The sequence below is a fragment of the Mustela erminea genome, chromosome 5 (assembly GCF_009829155.1).
Source record: "Mustela erminea isolate mMusErm1 chromosome 5, mMusErm1.Pri, whole genome shotgun sequence".
NCBI lineage: Eukaryota > Metazoa > Chordata > Mammalia > Carnivora > Mustelidae > Mustela > Mustela erminea.
Genome location: NC_045618.1, coordinates 54,638,471 through 54,660,979, shown reverse-complemented (window position 1 = coordinate 54,660,979; position 22,509 = coordinate 54,638,471). Strand labels below are relative to the sequence as shown.

At 43.9% G+C, this 22,509-nt stretch overlaps 2 protein-coding genes across 2 annotated transcripts in view; one reads left to right on the top strand and one right to left on the bottom strand.

Moving 5' to 3' along the window:
- Nucleotides 1-6,364, bottom strand: part of AVEN (apoptosis and caspase activation inhibitor) — a 177,538-nt gene extending 171,174 nt beyond the window's left edge. The window contains exons 1-2 of the mRNA XM_032341794.1: nt 6,255-6,364; nt 204-660 (exon numbers count right to left, since the gene is read on the bottom strand). Of these exons, the coding sequence (XP_032197685.1) occupies nt 204-660; nt 6,255-6,364 (567 nt within the window). The remainder of the gene's footprint in view (nt 1-203; nt 661-6,254) is intronic.
- CHRM5 (cholinergic receptor muscarinic 5) overlaps nt 1-20,250 on the top strand; it is an 85,359-nt gene extending 65,109 nt beyond the window's left edge. Inside the window, exon 2 of the mRNA XM_032343183.1 lies at nt 15,995-20,250. Within this exon, the coding sequence (XP_032199074.1) occupies nt 16,063-17,661 (1,599 nt within the window). The 5' untranslated portion in view covers nt 15,995-16,062 and the 3' untranslated portion in view covers nt 17,662-20,250. The remainder of the gene's footprint in view (nt 1-15,994) is intronic.
- Nucleotides 20,251-22,509: the final 2,259 nt, after the last annotated feature.

Here is a 22,509-nt window from a genome sequence, read left to right as displayed (position 1 = left end):
GGGTGGAGGTAGCCGGGGGGCTCGCCCCTAGACGCGCCACGTGCACACCCGGCGCGCGCTCCCGCCGCCCTCCGCCCGTCCCGCGCAGGCGCAAGCGCAGGCGCCGCGGCCGCCCGACTAGCGTGCGCCCCGCAAGCGGGTAGCGGCTCCTGCCTCGCGGCCAGCCCCTATCAGCCCAGATCCCACCATCCGAAGCCTCTTACCGGCGGTCTGGCCCCGGCGCCCCGGCCTCCTGGCTCCCGGCGGCCTCCTCGCGGGGCGCCTCCTCCTCGGCCGCCGCGGCCGCCTCGGAAGCCACGGCCGCGACCCCGGCGGCCGCCACTGTCCCCGCCGCCGCCGCCTCTTGCCACGGCGGCTGCGGCCCCCGCCCGGTCGCGATCCCCGCCTGGCCGGTCACGGCCGGGCCGGCGGCCGCGGCCGCCCCGAGCTCCTCGCTCCGCCTGCATCTGGCCGCCGCCGGCGGTGCTGAGCGCGCGGGAGCCGGGCCGCCGCGGAGACGCCCTGGCCCCACCGGAAACGGGTTGCTCGAAAGAGCCGGGAGCGACGGGCCCCCGGTGGCGGCGAGCGCGGGGTGCGGGGCCGGGGATGGAAACCGGCCGCGGCGGGGGCGGGGCGGCCCGAGGCCTGGCAGGTGGGGCCGGAACCGGGGCCCGGGGAAGGCTGGGGTTTCAGAGGAAAAGGCCAGACGTGGGACGGGGAAGTGGGGAGACGGTCGGGCTGGAGGAGCGCCCGTGGCTTAAGGATGGGTTATAAATGGATGGGTTAAAGCGTTTGTATAATAGGAACTCGTTTTTGTTAAAAGGAAGGCGAATACGAATATGAATGTATTTGCATTTTTTTTTTAATCTGAAACGTATAGTACCAAAATGTAATCAGAGGTTAACCTAACCATATGGTGAGGCTCCCAGGGAGTTAATTTTTCCTTTTTTCCCCGTTTAATCTCCAGATTTTCAAGAGTGAATGTGTGTAATTATTAAAATAATTCTGAATTCAGGGATCAGAGGAGGTGTGGAGGAAAAGGTGGGTGGGTCTCAAGTGAGCGGTGTGGTCTACAGCAAGCAACTGTGCTTGCTGTGCACCGTGCAAAACTGGTAATGGATGGAAGGGCTCCCAAGTCTTTGGGAGAACTTGTAGAAATGTCTACTTGAGCTCACATTGCTGAGCACATGAGTGTTTAATCCTGTGATCCTTACTTTGCAAATGAGAAGCAGCCCTAGAAGTTAAACAACTTGCCTTAAGTGGTGGACCTGGCATTTTAACTCAAACGGGCTCACTCCAGTCTATTGTGTGTGTGTCACTTATTTAGTAGAAAATTTTGAGATTCATCCATGATTTAATAATTATATTCTTTTTTTGTTACTACGTAGTAATCCTTTTTTTTTTTTTTTTTTTTTTTTTTTTTGCAGTCTGTTCTTTTAACCAGGGGGAAGAAGGGCAATTGGTTATATGGATACATGGGAACCATTTTTAAGTTTGCATTACAGAAACCACCTAAAATAAAAAGGGCTAAAACTCCCATCATCCAATCAGCATAGCAAAACAAGTGGCTTTTTTACCCCCTTCCCAGTCTTTTCTGATATCCGTATATACTCAACACTATTCATTGCTTCTAATTGTCTACTCTAGGCCAGGCACACTGCTTGGTCCTGGAGATTTAAAAAAAAGAAGGAGAAGAAAGAAAATGAAAAAGTAGCTGCTGTCCCTGCCTTTATGTAGCTCACTTTCCACATTCCCTAAGGAGGATAATCTTGTAAACAGATGACTGCACTAGTGTGCTGGGTGCAGTGAAAAGTTCAAGGTGAAGGCCCAAAGGAAGAAAAAAAAATGCCTAAATGAGTAGCTTAAGGCCTCATGAGAAATAGACCCTTGAGCCAAGGCCTAATGGTTAAGCAGGAATTTGCCTGGTTGATAAGTGGGATATGGGAGATTTCTAGATGGAGGGAACCAATGAAGGATTATGAACTGGAGAGAAACAACTTTAAACATAGTGACACAGTGTGGTTCTGAGTACTTCCTACATAACACTTCATTTAAACCTCTCAGCAGCCTATGAGGTTATACTAGTGTCAGTCCTGTTTTACAGATGACGGATCTAATAAAGAAACTTCCACAATCACACAGCTTAGATTGGAACTTTGGGCAGTCTGGCTTCAGAGTCTATGCTGTTAACCACCAAGAAAATCATTCTGTAGAGGAAAATTAGAATCCTAGGCAGAGCCATTAGGAAACTACTGGCATAGTTCCTGCCACAAATGATTAGGGCCTAAATGAAGTTGAAAGCCAAGGAGGCAGACAATGGGAGAATGGATAGGACCTCATCACCAGTTAGTTGTAAATGGGGTGGGAAAGGGGTGAGAAGTTAGAGGTCAAGCCCAGGTTTCTTGCTTGGTGGTAGTTAATGATGCCACTAGTCAACAGAATACAGTGATGGAGATGTGTCAGGGAAAGTTGTCAGTTGAACAGTATTTTTTCTTTTTTAAGATTTTATTTGACAGAGACAGAGCGAGAGAGGGAACACAAGCAGGGGGACTGGGAGAGGGAGAAGCAGGCTTCCTGCTGAGCAGGGCACCTGGCATGGGGCTCGATCCCAGAACCCTGGGATCATGACCTGAACCGGAGGCAGATGCTTAACAACTGAGCCACCCAGGTGCCCCTTCACAGTATTTTTTAACATTGTATATTGTTCTGTGTTATTTCATTGTCTTAATAATGAGCATATTTGTCAATGGACACTATTAATTCTCACACAGTACATCAAATTTTTCTTTTCCATCTCCACTGATCCCCAGCCTTTCCCTTTGTTTTATTCCTACACACTCTATTTTCCTCATTTTTTTCCATATCTCTACTTGTCAAATTAAGACTGGCAGTGGCACCCAGGATTAAGTTATTCATCCCCAGGCTTAACTCTCAAAGTCAACAATCCTACCTCTAGATAAACACTAAACAGGAAGACAAAAATAGTACCAACAAAGGTATCCCCTTTTCCCTGTGCACCATAAAGGAGCTAAGAGGAGATATAGACAGATAGGAAAGGCATATATATATTTTTTTTTCTTTTCTTTTCTTTTCTTTTTAAGGAAAGGCATTTTTAAGAATGCACTGAACAGGGAAGCCGAGGTGGCTCAGTCGATTAAGCTGCTGCCTTCTGCTCAGGTCCTGATCCCAGGGTCTTGGGATAGAGTCCCTTATCGGACTCCTTGCTCAGTGGGAAGACTGCTTCTCTCTTTGCCTCTGCCTGCCACTCAGCCTGCTTATGCTCTCTCTGACAAATAAATAAAGCCTTAAAAAAAAAAATGCACCGGACAGGTGCATGGCTCAGTCAGTTAAGCCTCTTCCTTTAGCTCAGGTCACAATCCCAGGGTCCTAGGATGGAGTCCTGAGCTCCCTACTCATTGGGGAATCTGCTTCTCCCTCTACCCCTCCCCCCTGCTTGTGCACATTGCCCCCCCCATCTCACACTGTCTCAAATAAAATCTTAAAAAAAAAAAAAAAAGACTGCATTGGACAAGCTGGACCCCCAACCCCTGTGTGGCCAGGAACTATAATGTTTTGGTACATTATCTCTTCCTAATTCTACATTCAGTGATATAAAGTTGGTACTTGAAATGGGTTACAGTAAGAATTTTTACACCACAGAAATTGTCAGATATTTGTAAATCGGGGCTTTGTTGGAGGTGGGGGTGAAACGAGCTCCCCCTGCTTGTGTTCCTGCTCTTGCTGTCTCTCTCTCTGTCAAATAAATCTTAAAATATATATATATATATTTACCAACACACCACCAGTTTGGGCTCTCACCATGATGACGAATCCACATATTAATCTCAAACCAGACAGCATAAATCAAGGTTTCAACCTTGGCCCATTTAGGGCTGGACGATCTTTGTGGTGGTGGCTTTTCTTGTGTATTATAGAATGTTTAACCACATCTCTGGCCTCTACCCACTAGTTGCTACCCTCCAGCAACAACTCTTCCCCCCAGTGGTACAACCGAAGATGTCTCCAGTTTTTGCCAAATGTCTCCTGATGGGCAAAATCATCCCAGGTTAGAACCACCAGCAAAAATTGATGTAACTATATAACCATCCCACAAAAAGTCTCCAAAATTACGATCGAAAAGGTGGACTTTTTTGTGGACAAGAAGAGCTAACATTTATTTAACACTTACTTTGTGCCTCTCACCGTTCCAAGCACTTTAAATGTACTAACTTTGAATCTTTAGAATATTCCAGTCAGGTAAACACTATTATTATTCCTATTCTACAGATAAGAAAACTGAGTCACAAAGGGGTTAAATAATTTGCTCCAACTAATAAGTGACAGAGTGGGATTCATACCCACTCAGTCTGATTTCAGAGTCTGTGTGTGTGTGTGTGTGTGTGTGCGCGCGCGCGTGTGTGTGTTTTTAAGATTATTTATTTGACAGAGATCACAAGTAGGCTGAGAGGCAGGCAGAGAGAGAGAGAGGGAAGCAGGCTCCCTGCTGAGCAGAGAGCCTGATGCGGGGCTTGATCCCAGGACCCCTGACCCTAACCCAGGAACCCGGGATCATGACCTGAGCTGCAGGCAGAGGCTTTAACCCACTGAGCCACGCAGGCGCCCTTCAGAGTCTATGTTCTTTTTTTTTTTTTTTTTTAAGATTTTATTTATTTATTTGACAGATAGATCACAAGTAGGCGGAGAGGCAGGCAGAGAGAGGAGGAAGCAGGCTCCCCGCTGGGCAGAGAGCCCGACACAGGGTTCGATCCCAGGACCCTGGGACCATGACCTGAGCCGAAGGCAGAGGCTTTAACCCACTGAGCCACCCAGGCGCCCCCAGAGTTTGTGTTCTTAAGTCTATGCAGCAGATGCTACCAGATGTCCAAAGACTATATTCCTCTTCCCTTCACCGTCTGTCCATCTAAGATTTTTTTCAATTCAGTCAGCAGAGTTTAGATATGGTGAATTTTGGGATCCCCCTGCTAACCTTCTTAACTAGAGGAACACCTCTAGCTGAAGTTCTTTTAATCAAGATGTTGAGTATGCTTTCCTCTCTGGTTTTGATTCACATGGAAAGTGATCTATCATCAAGGATAAAAATGGCATTCTTGCACTGCAAGGAACCAGAGGCCTTTGATTTTATAAATAACAAAGGGAAGGAAGATTTTCTGCTATTGCTTTGACTTGATGCACCTGATTTTAAACATATGCCGCTGCATGAATAAAAAATTGAGTTTCCCTTAGGTAGTATTCATGAGATATCAAAAAGAAAGTGCTCGGTTACATAGGGGACTCCTTTCAAAAATAAACTGGACTTTTTGCATACTCTTAAAGATATGTGACTTGATATATTTAAAAAAGAAAAACAAGAGGCAGCTAATTCCTTAAGGAGATAGTTCTCAAAATGTGGACCAGCAGCATAGCATCACCTGGGAACTTGTTAACAATGCACATTCTCAGGCCTCACCCCAAATCAGAAACTGGGGAAGAGACCCAGCAATCACTGCCCCCATTATGTGGTTCGGATGCACCCTCAAATTTGAGAACCGCTGAATCAAGGTGATATTTGAGCCTTCAAACATCATAATTGCAGGAAACCACATAATTCCTAGCCTGATACCATAGCATTCAGAAGTTCTTATTGTTTCATGAAGGTGGATGAGGACCATTTTTTGTCCTATCGTAACATCCATATCATCTTTAATTAAATTAAATATTTAATTAAAATGCATCTTCCCTTTGCAAATAAATTTTCATGGAACAAATGCATCTTCCCGATTCTTCTTTTCATCTTCTATGGGCAGATCTTCTACAGTTTTGTTGAATTTCTGATGCTTAGTAATAAACTGTGCAAATTGGAAAACATTGATAAGGTCTCTCAAAAGAGGTCTTTGTATTTCATAGGTGTTTTTTTTTTTTTTTAAAGGATTTTTATTTATTTATTTATTTGACAGAGAGAAATTACAAGTACACTGAGAGGCAGGCAGAGAGAGAGAGAGAGAGGAGGAAGCAGGCTTCCTGCTGAGCAGAGAGCCCGATGCGGGACTCGATCCCAGGACCCTGAGATCATGACCTGAGCCGAAGGCAGCGGCTTAACCCACTGAGCCACCCAGGCGCCCCTTCATAGGTGTTTTTGAACAGCTGCAGCCACTGTGGAGAGGTGCTCAGGGTTGCAGGGGGAGGGCCTTTGGAAGGAGCTCTCCTTTCAGGCCAGAATCCCCGGCCTTTAACTGGTGAGGAGGACAGGGCAGTGAACTGCCTGCCAGGTCACACACAGTAGGTCCTTGGGCCCTAGAACCGGAGTCAGGAAACCACCGAAAATGAATGCGTCAAACTCCAGACATGGAGAACTCATGGCTTGGCCGCTCCGTCTCTCTTCCTCCATCGCCACTCTCAGCTGCTGACCTTGCTTTCTATTTCACAGAGAAAGGGAAGCAATTGGCATAGAATCTCCACCACGGCCATTACTCACAGCCTCTCTATGTCAGTGCCCCTCTGCCCTGCTGTGCCCTGCTATTATAAAGCTCTCTTTTATACACCCCATGAAATCTAGCACAGTAGTGAACACAGAATATGTTTTTTTTTTTTAAGATTTTATTTATTTATCAGAGAGGGAGAGAGAGTGAGCACAGGCAGACAGAATGGCAGGCAGAGGCAGAGGGAGAAGCAGGTTCCCTGCCAAGCAAGGAGCCCGATGCGGGGCTTGATCCCAGGACGCTGGGATCATGACCTGAGTCAAAGGCAGCTGCTTAACCAACTAAGCCACCCAGGCGTCCCTGAACACAGAATATGTTTTTAAAAACTTGTGTTATCGGGGCACCTGGGTGGCTCAGTGGGTTAATGCCTCTGCCTTTGGCTCCAGTCATGATCTCAGGGTCCTGGAATAGAGCCCCGCATCGGGCTCTCTGCTCAGCAGGGAGCCTGCTTCCTCCTCTCTCTCCCTTCCTGCCTCTCTGCCTACTTGTGATCTCTGTCTGCCAAATAAATAAATAAATAAAAACTTGTGTTATCAATAATATTGTAATAGCTTTATATGGTGATAGATAGGAACTACACTTACCATGGTGAGCATTTCAGAAAGTATAGAACTGTCAGATCACTATGTTGTGTACTTGAAACCAGTATAATATTGTATGTCCCCTATACATCAGTAAAAAATAATAAATACAGTTAGAAATTTTAAAACAGCACGCATTACCTTAAAATTCTGATCCAGATATTATTGCTTCAGTGACATTAAGAAGTCATTTCTCGGGGCACCTGGGTGGCTCAGTGGGTTAAGCCGCTGCCTTCGGCTCAGGTCATGATCCCAGGGTCCTGGGATCGAGCCCCGCATCGGGCTCTCTGCTCGACCGGGAGCCTGTTTCCTCCTCTCTCTCTCTGCCTGCCTCTCTGCCTGCTTCTGATCTCTCTGTCAAATAAATAAATAAAATCTTTAAAAAAAAAAAAAAAAGAAGTCATTTCTCAATAATCATGTATCTTTGGACAGCATTCTAGCAATCAAAAGAAGTTAGACCTACTTTAAAATACAAACAAAAATGCAAATTCCAAACTTCTTTTACTCACACATTCTGTCACTGGAAGTTCTTCCTGATATCTAACCCAATGCCACCATGTGTGTTTAAGTTTACTTTCTCCTGATTTATCCTTGAAAAGGAACGGGGAGGAGGAAGAGCAGCTTATGAATACTCTATTCACAACTATGAATAACTCATGTTATTCATAACAACAGCTGGTTATGATGATGTCCTGGTATCACTGGACTGTAGACACTATTAAAATTTCCATTACGCTTGCTATAGAAACAGTGAAGCCTGGTTCAAGCAAAAAGCCTCTCAGAGAAAAGGTATTTCAGAAATTCAAGATCTAAGCTCATCTCCTGCAAAACCTCAGAAGTCATCAAGGCCACTCCACAGGAAAAGAATTAATTTGATACACAATGTTACCTTTTTTTGTTGTTGTTTTTGCATTGGTTTGTTTCCTTTGTATAATTTATTGACAGCAAAGAAGCAAGAAGCAATCTGCCAGAGTTGGGAACAAGGACAATTTTACTGTTCTGGGATTCTTTGTCTTCTGTTTGGTGCTGGAAAATAAACCAGGGGTAATTATTTCCTCTCTGCTGATGTTGGTACCCTAGAAATAAACATACTCTCTGCAAAGTGTGGAAAATGGAAACTTTGGTTTTAAAGATTTTACTTATTTATTTGAGAGAGAAAGAGAGAGCATGCACAAGTGGGGAGGGGAAGAGGAAGACAAAATCTCAAGAAAACTCTTCACCGAGTGGGGAGCCCAGTGCAGGGCTCCCTCTCACGATTAGGAGATCATGGCCTGAGTTGAAATCAAGAGTCAGACACTCAACTCACTGAGCCACCAAGGTGTTTCAAGGAGTAACACCTACTGGTGTTTTGGGCTGTGGGGGAAACGAAATATAAATGGTTGCCTGGGGAGTGAGAATTCATGAGTTCTTGTTTGGTTACTCAAACTTTAAAAGTTCCCATTTTCCAGGGGCACCTGTGTGGCTCGGTTGGTAAAGTGTCTGCCTTCAGCTCAGTTCATGATCCCAGGGTCCTGGATTGAGCCGTGTATGGGGCTCCCTGCTCAGTGTGGAGCCTGCTTCTACCTCTCCCTCCTCCCCTCCCCACCATTCACGCTCTCTCTTCTCTCTCTCTCTCTCAAGTAAATAAATAAAATATTTTAAAAAATAGAATAAAATCAATCAATCCAAAAAAAAAAAAAGTCACTCCTCCATAAACATAATCTGTTACTCTAAAAACTTTTAGTGGTTCAAAAGTTTATTTTGGAAGACTATTGCACCTGAAACTCAGTTTTCACACTCAACTATCATCCACACACAAAAAAATCAAAACTTCAGTCATGGAACCTACCTCATGCCCCATATGCCATTTTGACTGTGACAAGATTGGTCCATTCCCACCAGTTTAAGAATCAGGAAAAATCACCCTCTCAAACATGAGGCAGGGGAAAAAATGGAACAGATAGAGAGAAGCAAACCTAGAAAGGAAGTATGTATTAAGTTTGAACAGGAGAAATAAAAATAACCCAAAAGTCCTTGGAGCAGAGAGGAATCCAAACGTTATCGCACATTTCAGTCAGAGAATTCCAATTTTAACAGCACCATTTATAAGCTACAGTTCCCCTTTCCTGGGAATTCAGAATATCCTCAGTCTTGCTGTTTAAATACAGTCCATGGGGCAGCAGAGTCCTCAGGAGTTTTTGAGAAATGTGGGATTGCGAACTCCACCCTTCCGTAGCTTCGCTAAGTCCGCCAGGTAATTCATACTAAGCATGCTACATTTTGAGAAGCACTAATTCTAGTTCCCGGGATTTCTTCATTTCCAACGTGCTCCCAGGCAATGCCAAAACTGGCCCTCTATCGACGACACCTTGAGTTTTGAGGAGCTAGAGAGGTCAGTGTTCTCCAATCCTGGCTGCAGGGGAGAATTACCTCAGGAACTTCAAAACCCGGTGATGCCCAAGTCTCTACCACATAAACTCTTGTTAACACCCAGGGTGGGGGGACCCAGACAACAGTATCTTTCAAAAGCTCCCGGATAGTTTTAATGAGCTGCCTGTGACAAGACCCACTTACCAAGACTAACTCTTCTTTTTTTTTTTTTTTTTTAAAGATTATTTATTTATTTATTTATTTGACACAGAGAGAGAAATCACAAGTGGGCAGAAGTAGGCAGAGAGGCAGGCAGAGAGAGAGGGAGAAGCAGGCTCCCTGCTGAGAAGAGAGCCTGATGCGGGGCTCGATCCCAGGACCCTGAGATCATGACCTGAGCTGAAGGCAGAGGCTTAACCCACTGAGCCACCCAGGCGCCCCTAACCTTTCATTTTATGATAATTAAAACTCCAAACTGACACCAGAATAGGACTTGGTAGTTTTTCTACATTACCTCACCTGGAAGTCCTCAAAACGTATCTGTAAGGTGGGGAGAGCAGATATTTTTATATTTGCTTAACAGCTGAGGAAATCAAGGGTTCAAAATTGGCTGATAGCTACTTCCATTACATGAACTGCCTGAGCAAGCCAACTCATGGCTATTTCTCTGGTTGAGGAGAGAGAGAAGTTGAGGTCTGAAATTCAGACAATGTCCAGTATTTGCCATTGCAAGTCTATAGGTAAAGCTCGAAAGCATTTTGTAGGGTAAATCATTGGTTGCTGAAGGGTCCGTGGACAAAAGGACGAGACCGATACAAAGCAAAGCTTTATTTCGTGCCAAGCATTGAGAACCAAACCAACCGGCCTGGGCCGCCTCTTACAGAGAAGGCGACCCCTCCCTGCCTCACAGACTAACTTTTATAGAGCAAAGGCCATGTGGTTGAGCCTGGCCACACACAGGTGGCCAATGAGATTGTAACACAGAGAGAAAGCTGCACAGTCATGCTAGGTCGCACACGGGTGGCCACTTGAATTACAATTCCCCTATAGTAGCTATTTGAACTACCCTATCACCTTGGTCAGAATTGGCACCCAAAAGGCGGGGTCCACATTCTTTGGTAGTCAGGGAGATAGTATGTGCGCTTTACTGATTGGATGTCTCCACCTGGCCTGACTCATCCTTGCATTCTGGGCTCTGTTATCTCTCCCTGACCTGACACGTCCTGGTATATGGGCTCTTTTATCAGGGGCTCCTCCGCCATATTTTACCGGTTTCCCAGACCCGTTTCTAAGTGAGTTCCTCTGGAGGGCAGGGTCAATCTAAGTTCACTGCATAAGCAACAAAATGGCTGTCCTACCAAGGTGGGGCTGCTCCAGCTAAGTAGGCCCTTACAGTTACAATCTCTTAATTTTGTATATGGGGAAACTGAGACCCAGATATGTGTCAAATCACAAGATTTTAGCTGAAATGTGAACTCAGATCTCCATACTCCTGGTTCAGTATGATTCCCACAGAACTGCATTTCCCGAGTGTGACTGACAGATGCCACAGGATACCAGCAGACATTCCCCTGAAAAAGCTTATGTGCTAAGCCTCCGCTGTGCTAAACCAAATTAAATAGTATCCTTGACCTTGGGGCCTCTCAGCCTTCCCTGGGCTCATGTGCCTTCAGGATCTCTCAGAGCTTTAAATAATAGATGGTATCTTCTCAACTTCTTTGACTGTGGGGCCATGTTATTTTTTAATCAAGTATCTTGAGGTAGTCCTATTCTAATGAGCAGACTTTGGGGAAGACTGTTAACCTTGGCTCTCATCACAGTTATTCTGCTTTAGTAGTTGGAAACAATTTGTTATGCCCCTGAAGGTGAGCATAAACTACCAGAACTAAAGGGAAAAGTATCACTAAAACAGCCAGTTCAAGGTTGTGAGAGTATTGCCTCATCATTGTATTCCTCCTTGTCCCTTTATAGACCGCACCTGGGACCCATCCCGCCATATGAAAAGTCATTTTCACGTCCATCAGCCCGATGGCTACTTTGTAATGAACGTTCCCCTGCGACAGACGCTGTGTGAAACACTGAATGAGGATTACCTCGTTTAATCCTGAAAACAACCAAATGAGGTAGACTTTCCGTGTCCCCACTTTTAAGCTTAAACATCCGAGGCTTAAAAGAGGTCAGGTGACATGTCCAAAGTCAGACAGTAAACAACATAACTAAGGGGTTTTTTGGCTTTTGGTTTTTAAAGATTTTTTTTTTAAAGTAATCTCTATACTCAACGTGGAGCTCAAACTCACAACCCTGAGATCAGGAGTTGCACAGGGCACCAACTGAGCCAGCCAGGCAGCCCTGGGGCTAGGTTTTCAAACTGACAGCTGCCCAATGCCAGATTCAGTTGTACGATTCAGAGACCCTGTTGTCACTATAGATGACATTTTCCATTTATCAAAGTATTTAATCCTTTTATCACAGAGAAAGAGCTTTTTTTTTTTTTAATTTTTAGGAATTGTGGGGTTTAGCAAATCTGAAATGTGTGGGGGCAGGCTAGAAGACTGGAAATTCCAGCAGAAATCAGTGTTGTAGCCTTATATCCACAGGTGGTCTGGAGACAGAAGGAATTCTGGCTTTTCCTCTAAAGCCTTTAGCCGATTAGCTCAGCCCCACCTACATAATGGAGGATAATCGTCTTTACTCAATGCCTACTGACTGAAGTATTAGTCACATCTAAAAAAATACCCTCACAGCCATATCTAGACCAGGAAGTTTGACCAAACACCTGGCAACCACAGAGGACACATAAAACCAACCATCATCACACTGTGTGACATACAAAAATCATTAAAATGTATGTATCTGCATCCTATAGTCCAATTTCCTGATTTCTACAAACGAGGAAACAACTCAGAGAGGGTAAGCCCCTGGCTATACACATGTGCTCACAGGCCAGAACCCTTCAGGAGTTGCTCGCTACCCGATGCCTCCTTTTGCCTCTGGGCTTGCAAGTAAGTTCTTCCCCTCTGAGGCTTCTAATAAAATTAAGTGGAAAAATTAAATCCTTCTGAAACACCATTTATTTCTAGATTGAAGACCTGATTAGAAAAAATCAGTAGTCAGTTCATTTTATTACTTCTCTCCCGACTCTTGCCCCCAACGCCCTCAGTGTCAGGACGACCTTCAGAGCAAAGGCAGAGTCTAGAAATAGCTGACACAGTCCTCCCAGAAGGTGGACTTCTTTTATCTCAAGTCCACTCCTGTCATGCCTACCCCACCCCCTCAACCTCTCTAGTGTCACCTCTCCTCCGTGACTCAGTATCTCCAACCCGATGCCTCTTTTTTTTAACATTTTTATTTAAATTCCAGTTAGTTAACACACAGGGTCTTATTAGTTTCAAGTGTGCCTTGACACTTCCATACATCACTCGGTGCTCACAAAATCACAGAAAGTGCCCTCCTTAACCCCCATCACCTATTTATAACCCTGCACCTACCTCCCCTCTGGTAACCATCAGCTGGTTCTCTATAGTTAAGAGTCTGTTTCTTGGTTTGCCTCTCTCTCTTTTTCCCCTTTGCTCATTTGTTTTGTTTCTTAAATTCCACACATAAGTGAAATCATCTGATATTTGTTTTTCTCCAACTGACTTATTTCACCTAGAATCACACTCTTTAGCTCTATCCATGCCATTGCACATGGCAAGATTTCATTCTCTTTTATGGCTGATTAATTCCATTGTATATATGTATGTATATTGCATCTTCTTTATCCACTCATCAATCGGGGGACCCTTGGACTGCTTCCATAATTTGGCTATTGTAGATAATGCTGCTGTAAACATCAGGATAAGTGTATCCCTTTGAATTAGGATTTTTGTATTGATTGGGCAAATACTTGGTAGTGCAATTGCTGGATTGTAAGGTAGCTCTATTTTTAACTTTCTGAGGAATCTCCATACTGTTTTCCAGAGCCGCTATTCCTGTTTGCATTCCTACCAACAGGGCAAGAGGATTTCCCTTTCTCTACATCCTTACCAACACCTGTTGTTTCTTGTGCTGTTGATTTTAGTCATTCAGACAGGTGTGGGTTGATATCTCCTTCTAGTTCTGGTTTGCATTTTCCTGATGATCAGTGATGTTGACCCGATGCCTCCTTTTGCCTCTGGGCTTGCAAGTAAGTTCTTCCCCTCTGAGGCTGCAACACTCTTTTCCCCAGCCTACCCATACACACCCGCTTTGCCTAGATAAAGCCCATGCACGTTTCAAGCCTCAGCTTAGATAACCTTTTCCTCAAGAAGTTCTTCCCCTTTCCATGGGTCTGGCTTACATGCCCTTCTATGTGCCCTAGGACTTGCAGTGCCAGACCAGACCCCTGCCATTTATTACCTGCTTCTTTATCTAATTACCTGCTTCTTTATCTACACCCCCACCAATGTTTTGTTCCCTGGTCTCCCTGCCATTAGAGTCCATCACATAAAAAACATCCAATACATATTGATTGGGAGAGGAAAGAAAGAAGGAATGAAGGAAAAAGGAAGGAATTTCTGTGGGATCTTTCTTGCACTATGAGACTTAGACCTGTCACATAGAGACAGTCTGGGATGGAAAACGCCCAGAGAATTGCAGGGTGCAGAGCAACTCTGGCTTTCCAGGTGCTTAGGAGTCATGCTTTGCTGTCTTTGGAACGTTGATAACACCAAGGGGTAATCAGTATAAGGCAGCACAAGGCTAACCAGGGTGATAGATGCAGGAAAGGAAAGGGACCAATAAGAGGGATATTTCATGGGTAAATTGTACTGTCTTAGTTGGGATCAGAAGGAAGACAGTGCAAGATCAGAAAGTCAGAAGAATCTGTTTCCTAATATAAGACAATATCATCAATTCAATTCCATATTGAATTTGAGGCATCTAACAGTGGAGTTGGAAATACAGAACAAGGAAAGAAAATCCATAGCCCTTCACAAATTTGTCATCTTTATATCAATACTGTTATCAGAGACATGTCAGGACCCGTCAGTAGGCAGAGCAGTAATTGCTCACATGGCAAGCTTCGAGGGTCATTAAGAAGATTCTCCCTTCCCTACCTATCATCATATCATGGGGCCTGGAATTTTGTAATTAAAATAGTATTTTTCAGGAGTGCGTGCCTGACTCAGTGGAGCATGGCAACTCTTAATCTCAGAGTCATGAGTTCAAGCCTCATGTTAGGCATAGAGATTACTAAATAAAAAAATTTTAATAGATCACCAAATAAATATTGCATGCATATATTATATCTCTGAAAGGAAAAATAAGAAATGGTGGTAATGGTGGTTACCTGCAGAAAAGGGAGATTGAGCTTCCAGGTCAGAGGTGGGAGGGAGACCTCTCTTTATACCGTTTACACTTTTATAGCCACTGAACTTTTTATCGTGTACACAGATGTTTAATCTAGAAAAGGAAAATTTATTTTTAAAAGTTGGAATTTGTCAGTGGTATTAACTAAATTATATTATACCCATTAAGTGGGATAATGTACAGTCATTAAAATGAAAAAGGAGCTCTGATCCAAAAGACATGCTGATACAAAATGTGCCTATTGGGGCGCCTGGCTGGCTCAGTGGATGGAGCATGCAACTCTTGATCTTGGGATCCCAAGTTTGAACCCCACGTTGTGTGTAGACATTACTTTAAAAAATTTTTTTTAAAAGAAAGAAAAAGTGTGTCCATGATAATTTGTTAAATGAAAAACAGAATTCAGTGTGTAAACATTAAAAAGTCACCCATTTAAAAATAATTGTATTTATGTATTTGTTAGTATGTGCATAGGGGAAAGCACTGATTACCTCTGCAAGACTGACTCAGAGGAAGCTTGTTTTAAGATATACATTTTGACATTGCTTGAACTTTTACAAGAAAATATTACTTTATAATGACAGAAAATAAAATAATCTAAAAATAAAAATCTAAAAATAATCTAAAACATTTCTATTACCTCACACATGGCTCAAAAATGGGGGGAGGTCATCGTCTTCAGCAGCTGAAGAAAATTTCAACCCCTCTGTGCACATGGGGAGTTTGCACATAAGCCAGGGAGAAGTGTCATAAGACAGTTTTGCCTCAAAACAGTGCCTCAAAAATGCTTTATAACTGAATCTATAATTAAACTCAGTAATGATTAGAAATGGGATTATAGAATAGATACAACTCGTCTCTTTTCCCAGTGCATGATAGACTAGGTACTTATCACTGGGAACGGAACTTAAAAAATAGAATTTCTGCCCCTAAGGCCGTTGCAATCAAAAGTAACTTCACATCATGGGCTTTCTTCCCTTTATTTCTCCCCAGTTATCCAATAGCCTTTTCCTCCCCCTTCGTCTTCACAGTTCTCTTTAATTGCCTATTGGAACCACAAGAGGGCAGCAGCCTCAAGGACAAGAAAGGCTCTCAGGCACTGGGACTTCCAAAAAGCGAGGGGATGAGGCTGCTAAAAAATGTCATCAAAACTTTTAGAGATTTCAGCATCTCACTCTGAATATGTGTGTGACCACATTTGCTATTCTATTGTAAATGATATACAATGAATGGAAAAAAGATCCATGCTGGTGAGTGGAGCTAATGTGTTTCCCTCTCTTCCAGATGCTGACCAAGAAGAGGTGAGATAGAAAAGAGATGGTTTAGAACCCAAGACTTAATTCTAATTAAGGATGGAAGGGGAATCTTACCACAATACAACCACTGTCAATGGCACCCCGGTAAGTCACCAGCCTTTGGAACGCCATAGGTTGTGGGAAGTCATCACTATTGCGGCTGTGACTGCTGTGGTAAGCCTGATCACGATTGTGGGCAACGTCTTAGTCATGATCTCCTTCAAAGTCAATAGTCAGCTGAAGACTGTGAACAACTATTACCTGCTCAGCTTAGCCTGTGCAGATCTCATCATTGGGATCTTCTCCATGAACCTCTATACCACCTACATCCTCATGGGACGCTGGGTGCTTGGCAGTCTGGCTTGTGACCTCTGGCTCGCCCTGGACTACGTGGCTAGCAACGCTTCCGTCATGAACCTTCTGGTGATCAGTTTTGACCGTTACTTTTCTATCACCAGACCTCTGACATATCGGGCCAAACGTACCCCAAAAAGGGCTGCCATCATGATTGGCTTGGCCTGGCTGATCTCCTTCATCCTTTGGGCCCCAGCGATCATCTGCTGGCAGTACCTGGTTGGAGAGCGGACGGTACCACCAGATGAGTGCCAGATCCAGTTTCTGTCCGAGCCCACCATCACCTTCGGCACTGCCATTGCTGCCTTCTACATCCCCGTTTCTGTCATGACGATCCTCTACTGCCGAATCTACAGGGAGACAGAGAAGCGGACCAAGGACCTGGCTGACCTCCAGGGCTCTGACTCCATGGCGGAAGCAGAGCCAAGAAAGCCGGCTCATAAGTCTCTGCTGACATCCTGCTTTAGCTGCCCTCGTCCCACCCTGGCCCAGAGGGAAAGGAACCAAGCCTCCTGGTCATCCTCTCGCAGGAGCACCTCCACCCCTGGGAAGCCGTCCCAAGCCACGGGCCCAAGCACCGAGTGGGCCCAAGCCGAGCAGCTCACTACCTGTAGCAGCTACCCTTCCTCGGAGGATGAGGACAAGCCTGCCACAGACCCTGTCTTCCAAGTAGTCTATAAGAGTCAGGCCAAGGAAAGCCCGAGGGAAGAATTCAGTGCCGAAGAGACCAAGGAGACGTTTGTGAAAGCTCAAGCTGAAAAAAATGACTATGACACCCAAAAATACTTCTTGTCCCCCGGTGCTGCTCATAGACCCAAGAGTCAGAAATGTGTGGCCTATAAGTTCCGGCTGGTGGTGAAAGCTGATGGGACCCAGGAGACCAACAACGGCTGTCACAAAGTGAAAATCATGCCCTGCTCCTTCCCAGTGTCCAAGGACCCTTCGACGAAAGGCCTGGATCCCAGCCTCAGCCATCAAATGACCAAACGAAAGAGAATGGTCCTCGTCAAGGAGAGGAAAGCAGCCCAGACCTTGAGTGCCATTCTCCTGGCCTTCATCATCACCTGGACCCCTTACAACATCATGGTCCTGGTTTCCACCTTCTGTGACAAGTGTGTCCCGGTCACCCTGTGGCACTTGGGCTACTGGTTGTGCTATGTCAACAGTACCGTCAACCCCATTTGCTATGCCCTCTGCAACAGAACCTTCAGGAAGACCTTTAAGATGCTGCTCCTCTGTCGGTGGAAAAAGAAAAAAGCAGAGGAGAAGTTGTACTGGCAAGGGAATAGCAAGTTCCCCTGAAGAGTTAATGACTCCCCGCAAAAGAGTAACCACAGCCAATTTCTTCTGAGGATGGGTGAGCTCATTCAGGTGTATTTATTTTCAAAAAAAGACATCTGTCATTTTGGGCACCCAAGGATTTCGTAAAGGCTTGAGATCTGTCACCAAAAGGAAGGAGTCAGAGCTGCTACAAGTGCGGCCATATTGAATGATTCTTGCCTATGACCAAGGTCACCTGATGCCACTGGAGTTTGCTGCTGAAGTGAAGAGACAGACGTGTGCCCCTTCACAGGAGGAGGAATGCCGGGTCACAGTGAACAGTGATGTAGGGAACTTTTGCTCCTTGTCCTTTGGGGAGCAGCAGGGACTGGGTAGAAATCTTCCCTGTGGTAAAGTGTATTGAGGTTTTTGGCAATATATATGTGTCTATGAAGTTGTCTCCTATCAGTGAGAACTGGGAGACTGTCACCTGTTACCAAGAGTGATGTTCAGTTGGCTTCTAAGACTCTTATTTGTTTATAAACTGATCAGTATTATGCAGCTATTAGGTGTTCTTACTGTGGTATGTTTTTCTGTCCCTACATCTGAGTGAGGCTCTACTCTTTCCTTTCACAACCGATGCCAATTCCAGGTACCCACTGAAACCATGCTGGTCCCTATGTTACCATCCTTTCTCTCAGAATTCTGGGTCTGGAAGGATACTGAAACCTGATCCCACCTGGTCCTTTGGGGGGCCTCTACTCTGCTCATTAAGATGGTCCAGTGGGAATTTTACCAGTGGGAATTTTTTTCATTTCATCTAAACAAATACTGTGTATTCTATTTTGTGCCCATGTGGGTATAATTATTTATTCTCTGTTCTAAGGAAGACTACTTCACTGCATAAAGATCTTCTCTGGGCTATTTAATCACAATTTCTTTGTTTTCAGAGGGCTTACTTTCTAATCTCTACCCAAGGCCAACCTGAGTCAAAATGCAGAAAACAAATTTGGTTTTACTCCATTCTTCCGAAATTCTTCCAGAACTCTTTTGCCTGCTCCTATTTCCCTCATCCAGACATAGGTCACAACTAGGCACAATCAGGTCACTGTGCTGTCTCCAGCCAGAAATGCTGTTTGGAGGGACAGCAGGGGAAAGGCTTTCTTTCTTTTCTTTTTTTTTTTTTTTTTATTTTCTTTTTCTTCTTCTTCTTCTTTTTTTTAAAAATAGGTCCTTCAGATCATGGCTCAGAAATGACTTAGTCATTCCTCTCCAAATTCACTGGCAAAGATGAGAAGCTCGGAAAAGTACACCTGAGGGCCAGTAAAGCTGGCTATAGTCATTAAAAACGAAGGCCTCATCTTGGAAAACAAAACACAGATCACAGTAATATATCAAAATAAAACATATCAATATAACATGCATTAGAGTATCAAAATGATAAAAAACTATATTTAAGTGAAATTTCTGTGTATATAAACAAACTGAATCCAAGGTAGGTTTTTTTTTTTTTAATTCTGAGAATACACCCATATTCAAGAAATAAACTGTAAAAGCACACACAAAGAATAAAAGACCCACAAAGAAAGCAAGCAGTATAGTACACATGAAGGTTTTAAAGACAAAGCCCTCCTGTCAGACAGAACCTTGGCTGATTACATCTGCGATTGCATTTTATCATCTCCAGACTTCAGTTCACTTAATGTAGGCCAGTTGTCTGCAGCCTCGTTTGTGGTGGGGATATGACAGAGTCACTTGAGTGGTCCTGGGAACGACACATGTCCTTGAGCTTTCATCGACCACTGAAGAGGGAGTCCGCCTATTACATCAAGTCCCAAGAAGGCTTGAAGACAGGATAGAACAGGTGTACCCCAGTCTCTCCCCAAGCCTTGTGGGGACTTGATGATGTGGAGCTGGAACATTCTAGAAGCAGTGTAGCTACTGAGCCTTTGTGAAGGGCAGGCTGACACCCGCCAAGAATTTCATAGAGTGTATTACTTAATTGGCTCAGTTGACTGGGAGAGATGCTCTGAGGCCTGGGTGATGCCAACAGGGTGTGACTTCATAGGCAAACCTGCTCTACCAGCTCTAGATAAACAGTTGCTTTTTTTTTAGGTTAAGACTTTGATTCCTGACAGAAATGAAAATCCCTCCAAGAGCACTCTGAGCCTACATTGGGCATTCACTGTTCACAGTAGAGAGAGACACAAGCTAATTCAGACAAAAGAATGCAGAACTGGTGGGGAGGGAGGGGGGGCTGCGGGGGCACATTTTTCATACCCCACAATTGCCTAGGACTTAGCCTTCTCTGTTTATCTTTTGTGAAATTAACTGAGAGGATTATACTTCCTTTTTTATCACTGGCTTTGGGAGGCAGCCTGTTTTATGTGTTACCTATGCCCCTAGGTATAGATTAAAAAAAAAAAAAAAATCTAGGAGAAACTAGACTTCTTTAGAATAGGGCCTGTTGTGGGGTCCTCAGTATGAACAGATCCAACTGTAAACTACGGGGACCTGGCGGGTGGGTGGGTGGATGGGTTGGTGTGGCATGGGCTGACTTCCGATCTTAGGCCTTCTATGCCCCCAGTCTCCCAGGCTCCGTGTATGGTAACCTACATACAGCTTTGACTCATTGCCTACTGGATGCTGCTATGTTGCTAATGTTGTGGTTTGTTTCTCCTTGACTGTGAATTTGACGGCTTGTCAAGGAATCAGTTTTCTGTACAATTTTTGTTAAATATTCCCGGGCTCTGCTGTGCTCCTTTAGGAGAATGTCCTTTAAGAGCAATGCTGATATGTTCGCCTCTTTGTAATTGTGAAATCTGTACCTAATCTCTGGATTGGAATATCCAGCTGTCTACTGTAAATACTGGAATTACAACAAAGGATGTGGGACGAGGCTGCTTTTCTGTATCGTAATAGTATTATTCTGGCTATTAAAGAAATTTAACCATACAGTAGTCCAATCCAAAGCATTTAAGTAAGAAAATGCGTGGTGCCTGGCTGGCTCAGTCAGAAGAGCATGCAGCTCTTGATCTTGGAGTCATGGGTTCAAGCCCCACCTTGGGTGTAGAGATTATTAAAAAAATAAAAAAATACACACTCACATATACTCAGACATGCACACACATTCATAAGAAAATGGTCGGGGTCCCTGGCTCAGTTGGAAGAGCATGCAACCCTTGATCCTAGGGTCTTCAGTTGGATGCCCATGTTGGGTGTAGAGATTTCTAAAATAAATAGATAAAAAAGAAAAAAAAATTTTTTTTTAAAGAAAATGTCTCTTGTTCACTTGATAGAGCCACGTATATGAGAGATCCTACACACAGTTTTGCATATTCTGGTCTTTTAAGAAGGGAGGTATTGATACAGAGTGTGGATACAGGAGCCTCTCACTACCTGTGTGATTTCTCCTTTTCAGTTACCAATAACCAGATTAAGATGAAATAATGATGAAAAGATTCTTCGACTAAAAGGCTTCCCTCTCCCTCCAGGACTGCTCTGAGCTGGAGCCCCAGTCATTGTTTCCCATTGTAAATGATACTAATCTCCACCTCACCGACACCATTTCACAGGGAAGTCTGAGATTATGCACCCTCCTGCCCAATAAGGAATCCAGATTAAGAGTGGGAGTGGGAAATAAGTTTAAGTATCAGAAAAGGAGCAAGAAGGAAAACATACACACACACAGAACTTTTTTAAAAAATAATTTTAAACATAAAGAAAAGCTGTAAGAATAGTATAAAAAAATTCCCTATCCTTCATCCACATTTCCCAATTGTTAACATGTTGCCACATTTGTGCTGTGTGTGTGTGTGTGTGTGTGTGTGTGTGTGTGTGTGTGTGTACACATATATTTTTTCCCTCAGTCCATCCTGTCCATTGACCTCTAAATATTTCAGGGGGTATTTCTTAAGAACAAGAAGCTTATTTTGTGTAACCACAATATAAATATTTGAAAAATCAGGAAATGTATCATTGCTACAATATTATTATGTAGTACTTAATTACATAACTGTGATACATTCCATACTCAAATTTTGCCTGTTGTCCAAAATAATGTCCTTTATAAGAATTTCTTTTCCAGTTCAAGATCACACATGACAGTTAGTTCTCATGTCTCTTTAAAATGGTCCTCAGCTTTCTGTTGTCTTTCATGACGTGTTCATTTTTAAAAGTATATTCCATCCAATTTCTAAAAAAATAATTTCCATCTGTTTGGGGTTGTCTGGTGTTTCCTTATTAGATTCAGTTTCATTTATTTGCTTGCTTTGGTTTGGGCAAGAACATTACAAATGTGCTCTTGTCTCCTCAGAGCATTACAGCAGGAGGACGTGATGTTTTATCCCATTAGTGGCAACTTTAACGTTGATTATTTGATTACAGTGTTCCCCCACAGAGCTATGCCCAGTTTTCTCCACTATAAATTTCCTATTTCCCCCCTGTAATTAATAATTTTAAGGAAGAGACTTCGATTCTTTTTTTTTTAAGATTTTATTTATTTATTTGATAGAGCGAGATCACAAGTAGGCAGAGAGGCAGTCAGAGAGAGAGAGGAGGAAGCAGGCCTCCCGCCAAGCAGAGAGCCTGATGTGGGACTCGATCCCAGGACCCCAAGGACCATGACCTGAGCCGAAGGCAGAGGCCCAACCCACTGAGCCACCCAGGTGCCCGAGACTTTGATTCTATGTACATTTTCTGTGGGTCATCAAGTTTTCACCCAGTAATTGCAGCATCTATTTATTTATCCTTACTCAAAGAAGTTATTACTATAATAATAGCCAAATGGTTGGCATTCTACTGTCAGGAAAAATCTTTCTTTCTCCCTTCCTCCCTTCCTTCCTTCCTATTTCCTTCTTTTCTTCCTTCCTTCCGTCTTTTCTTTCTTCC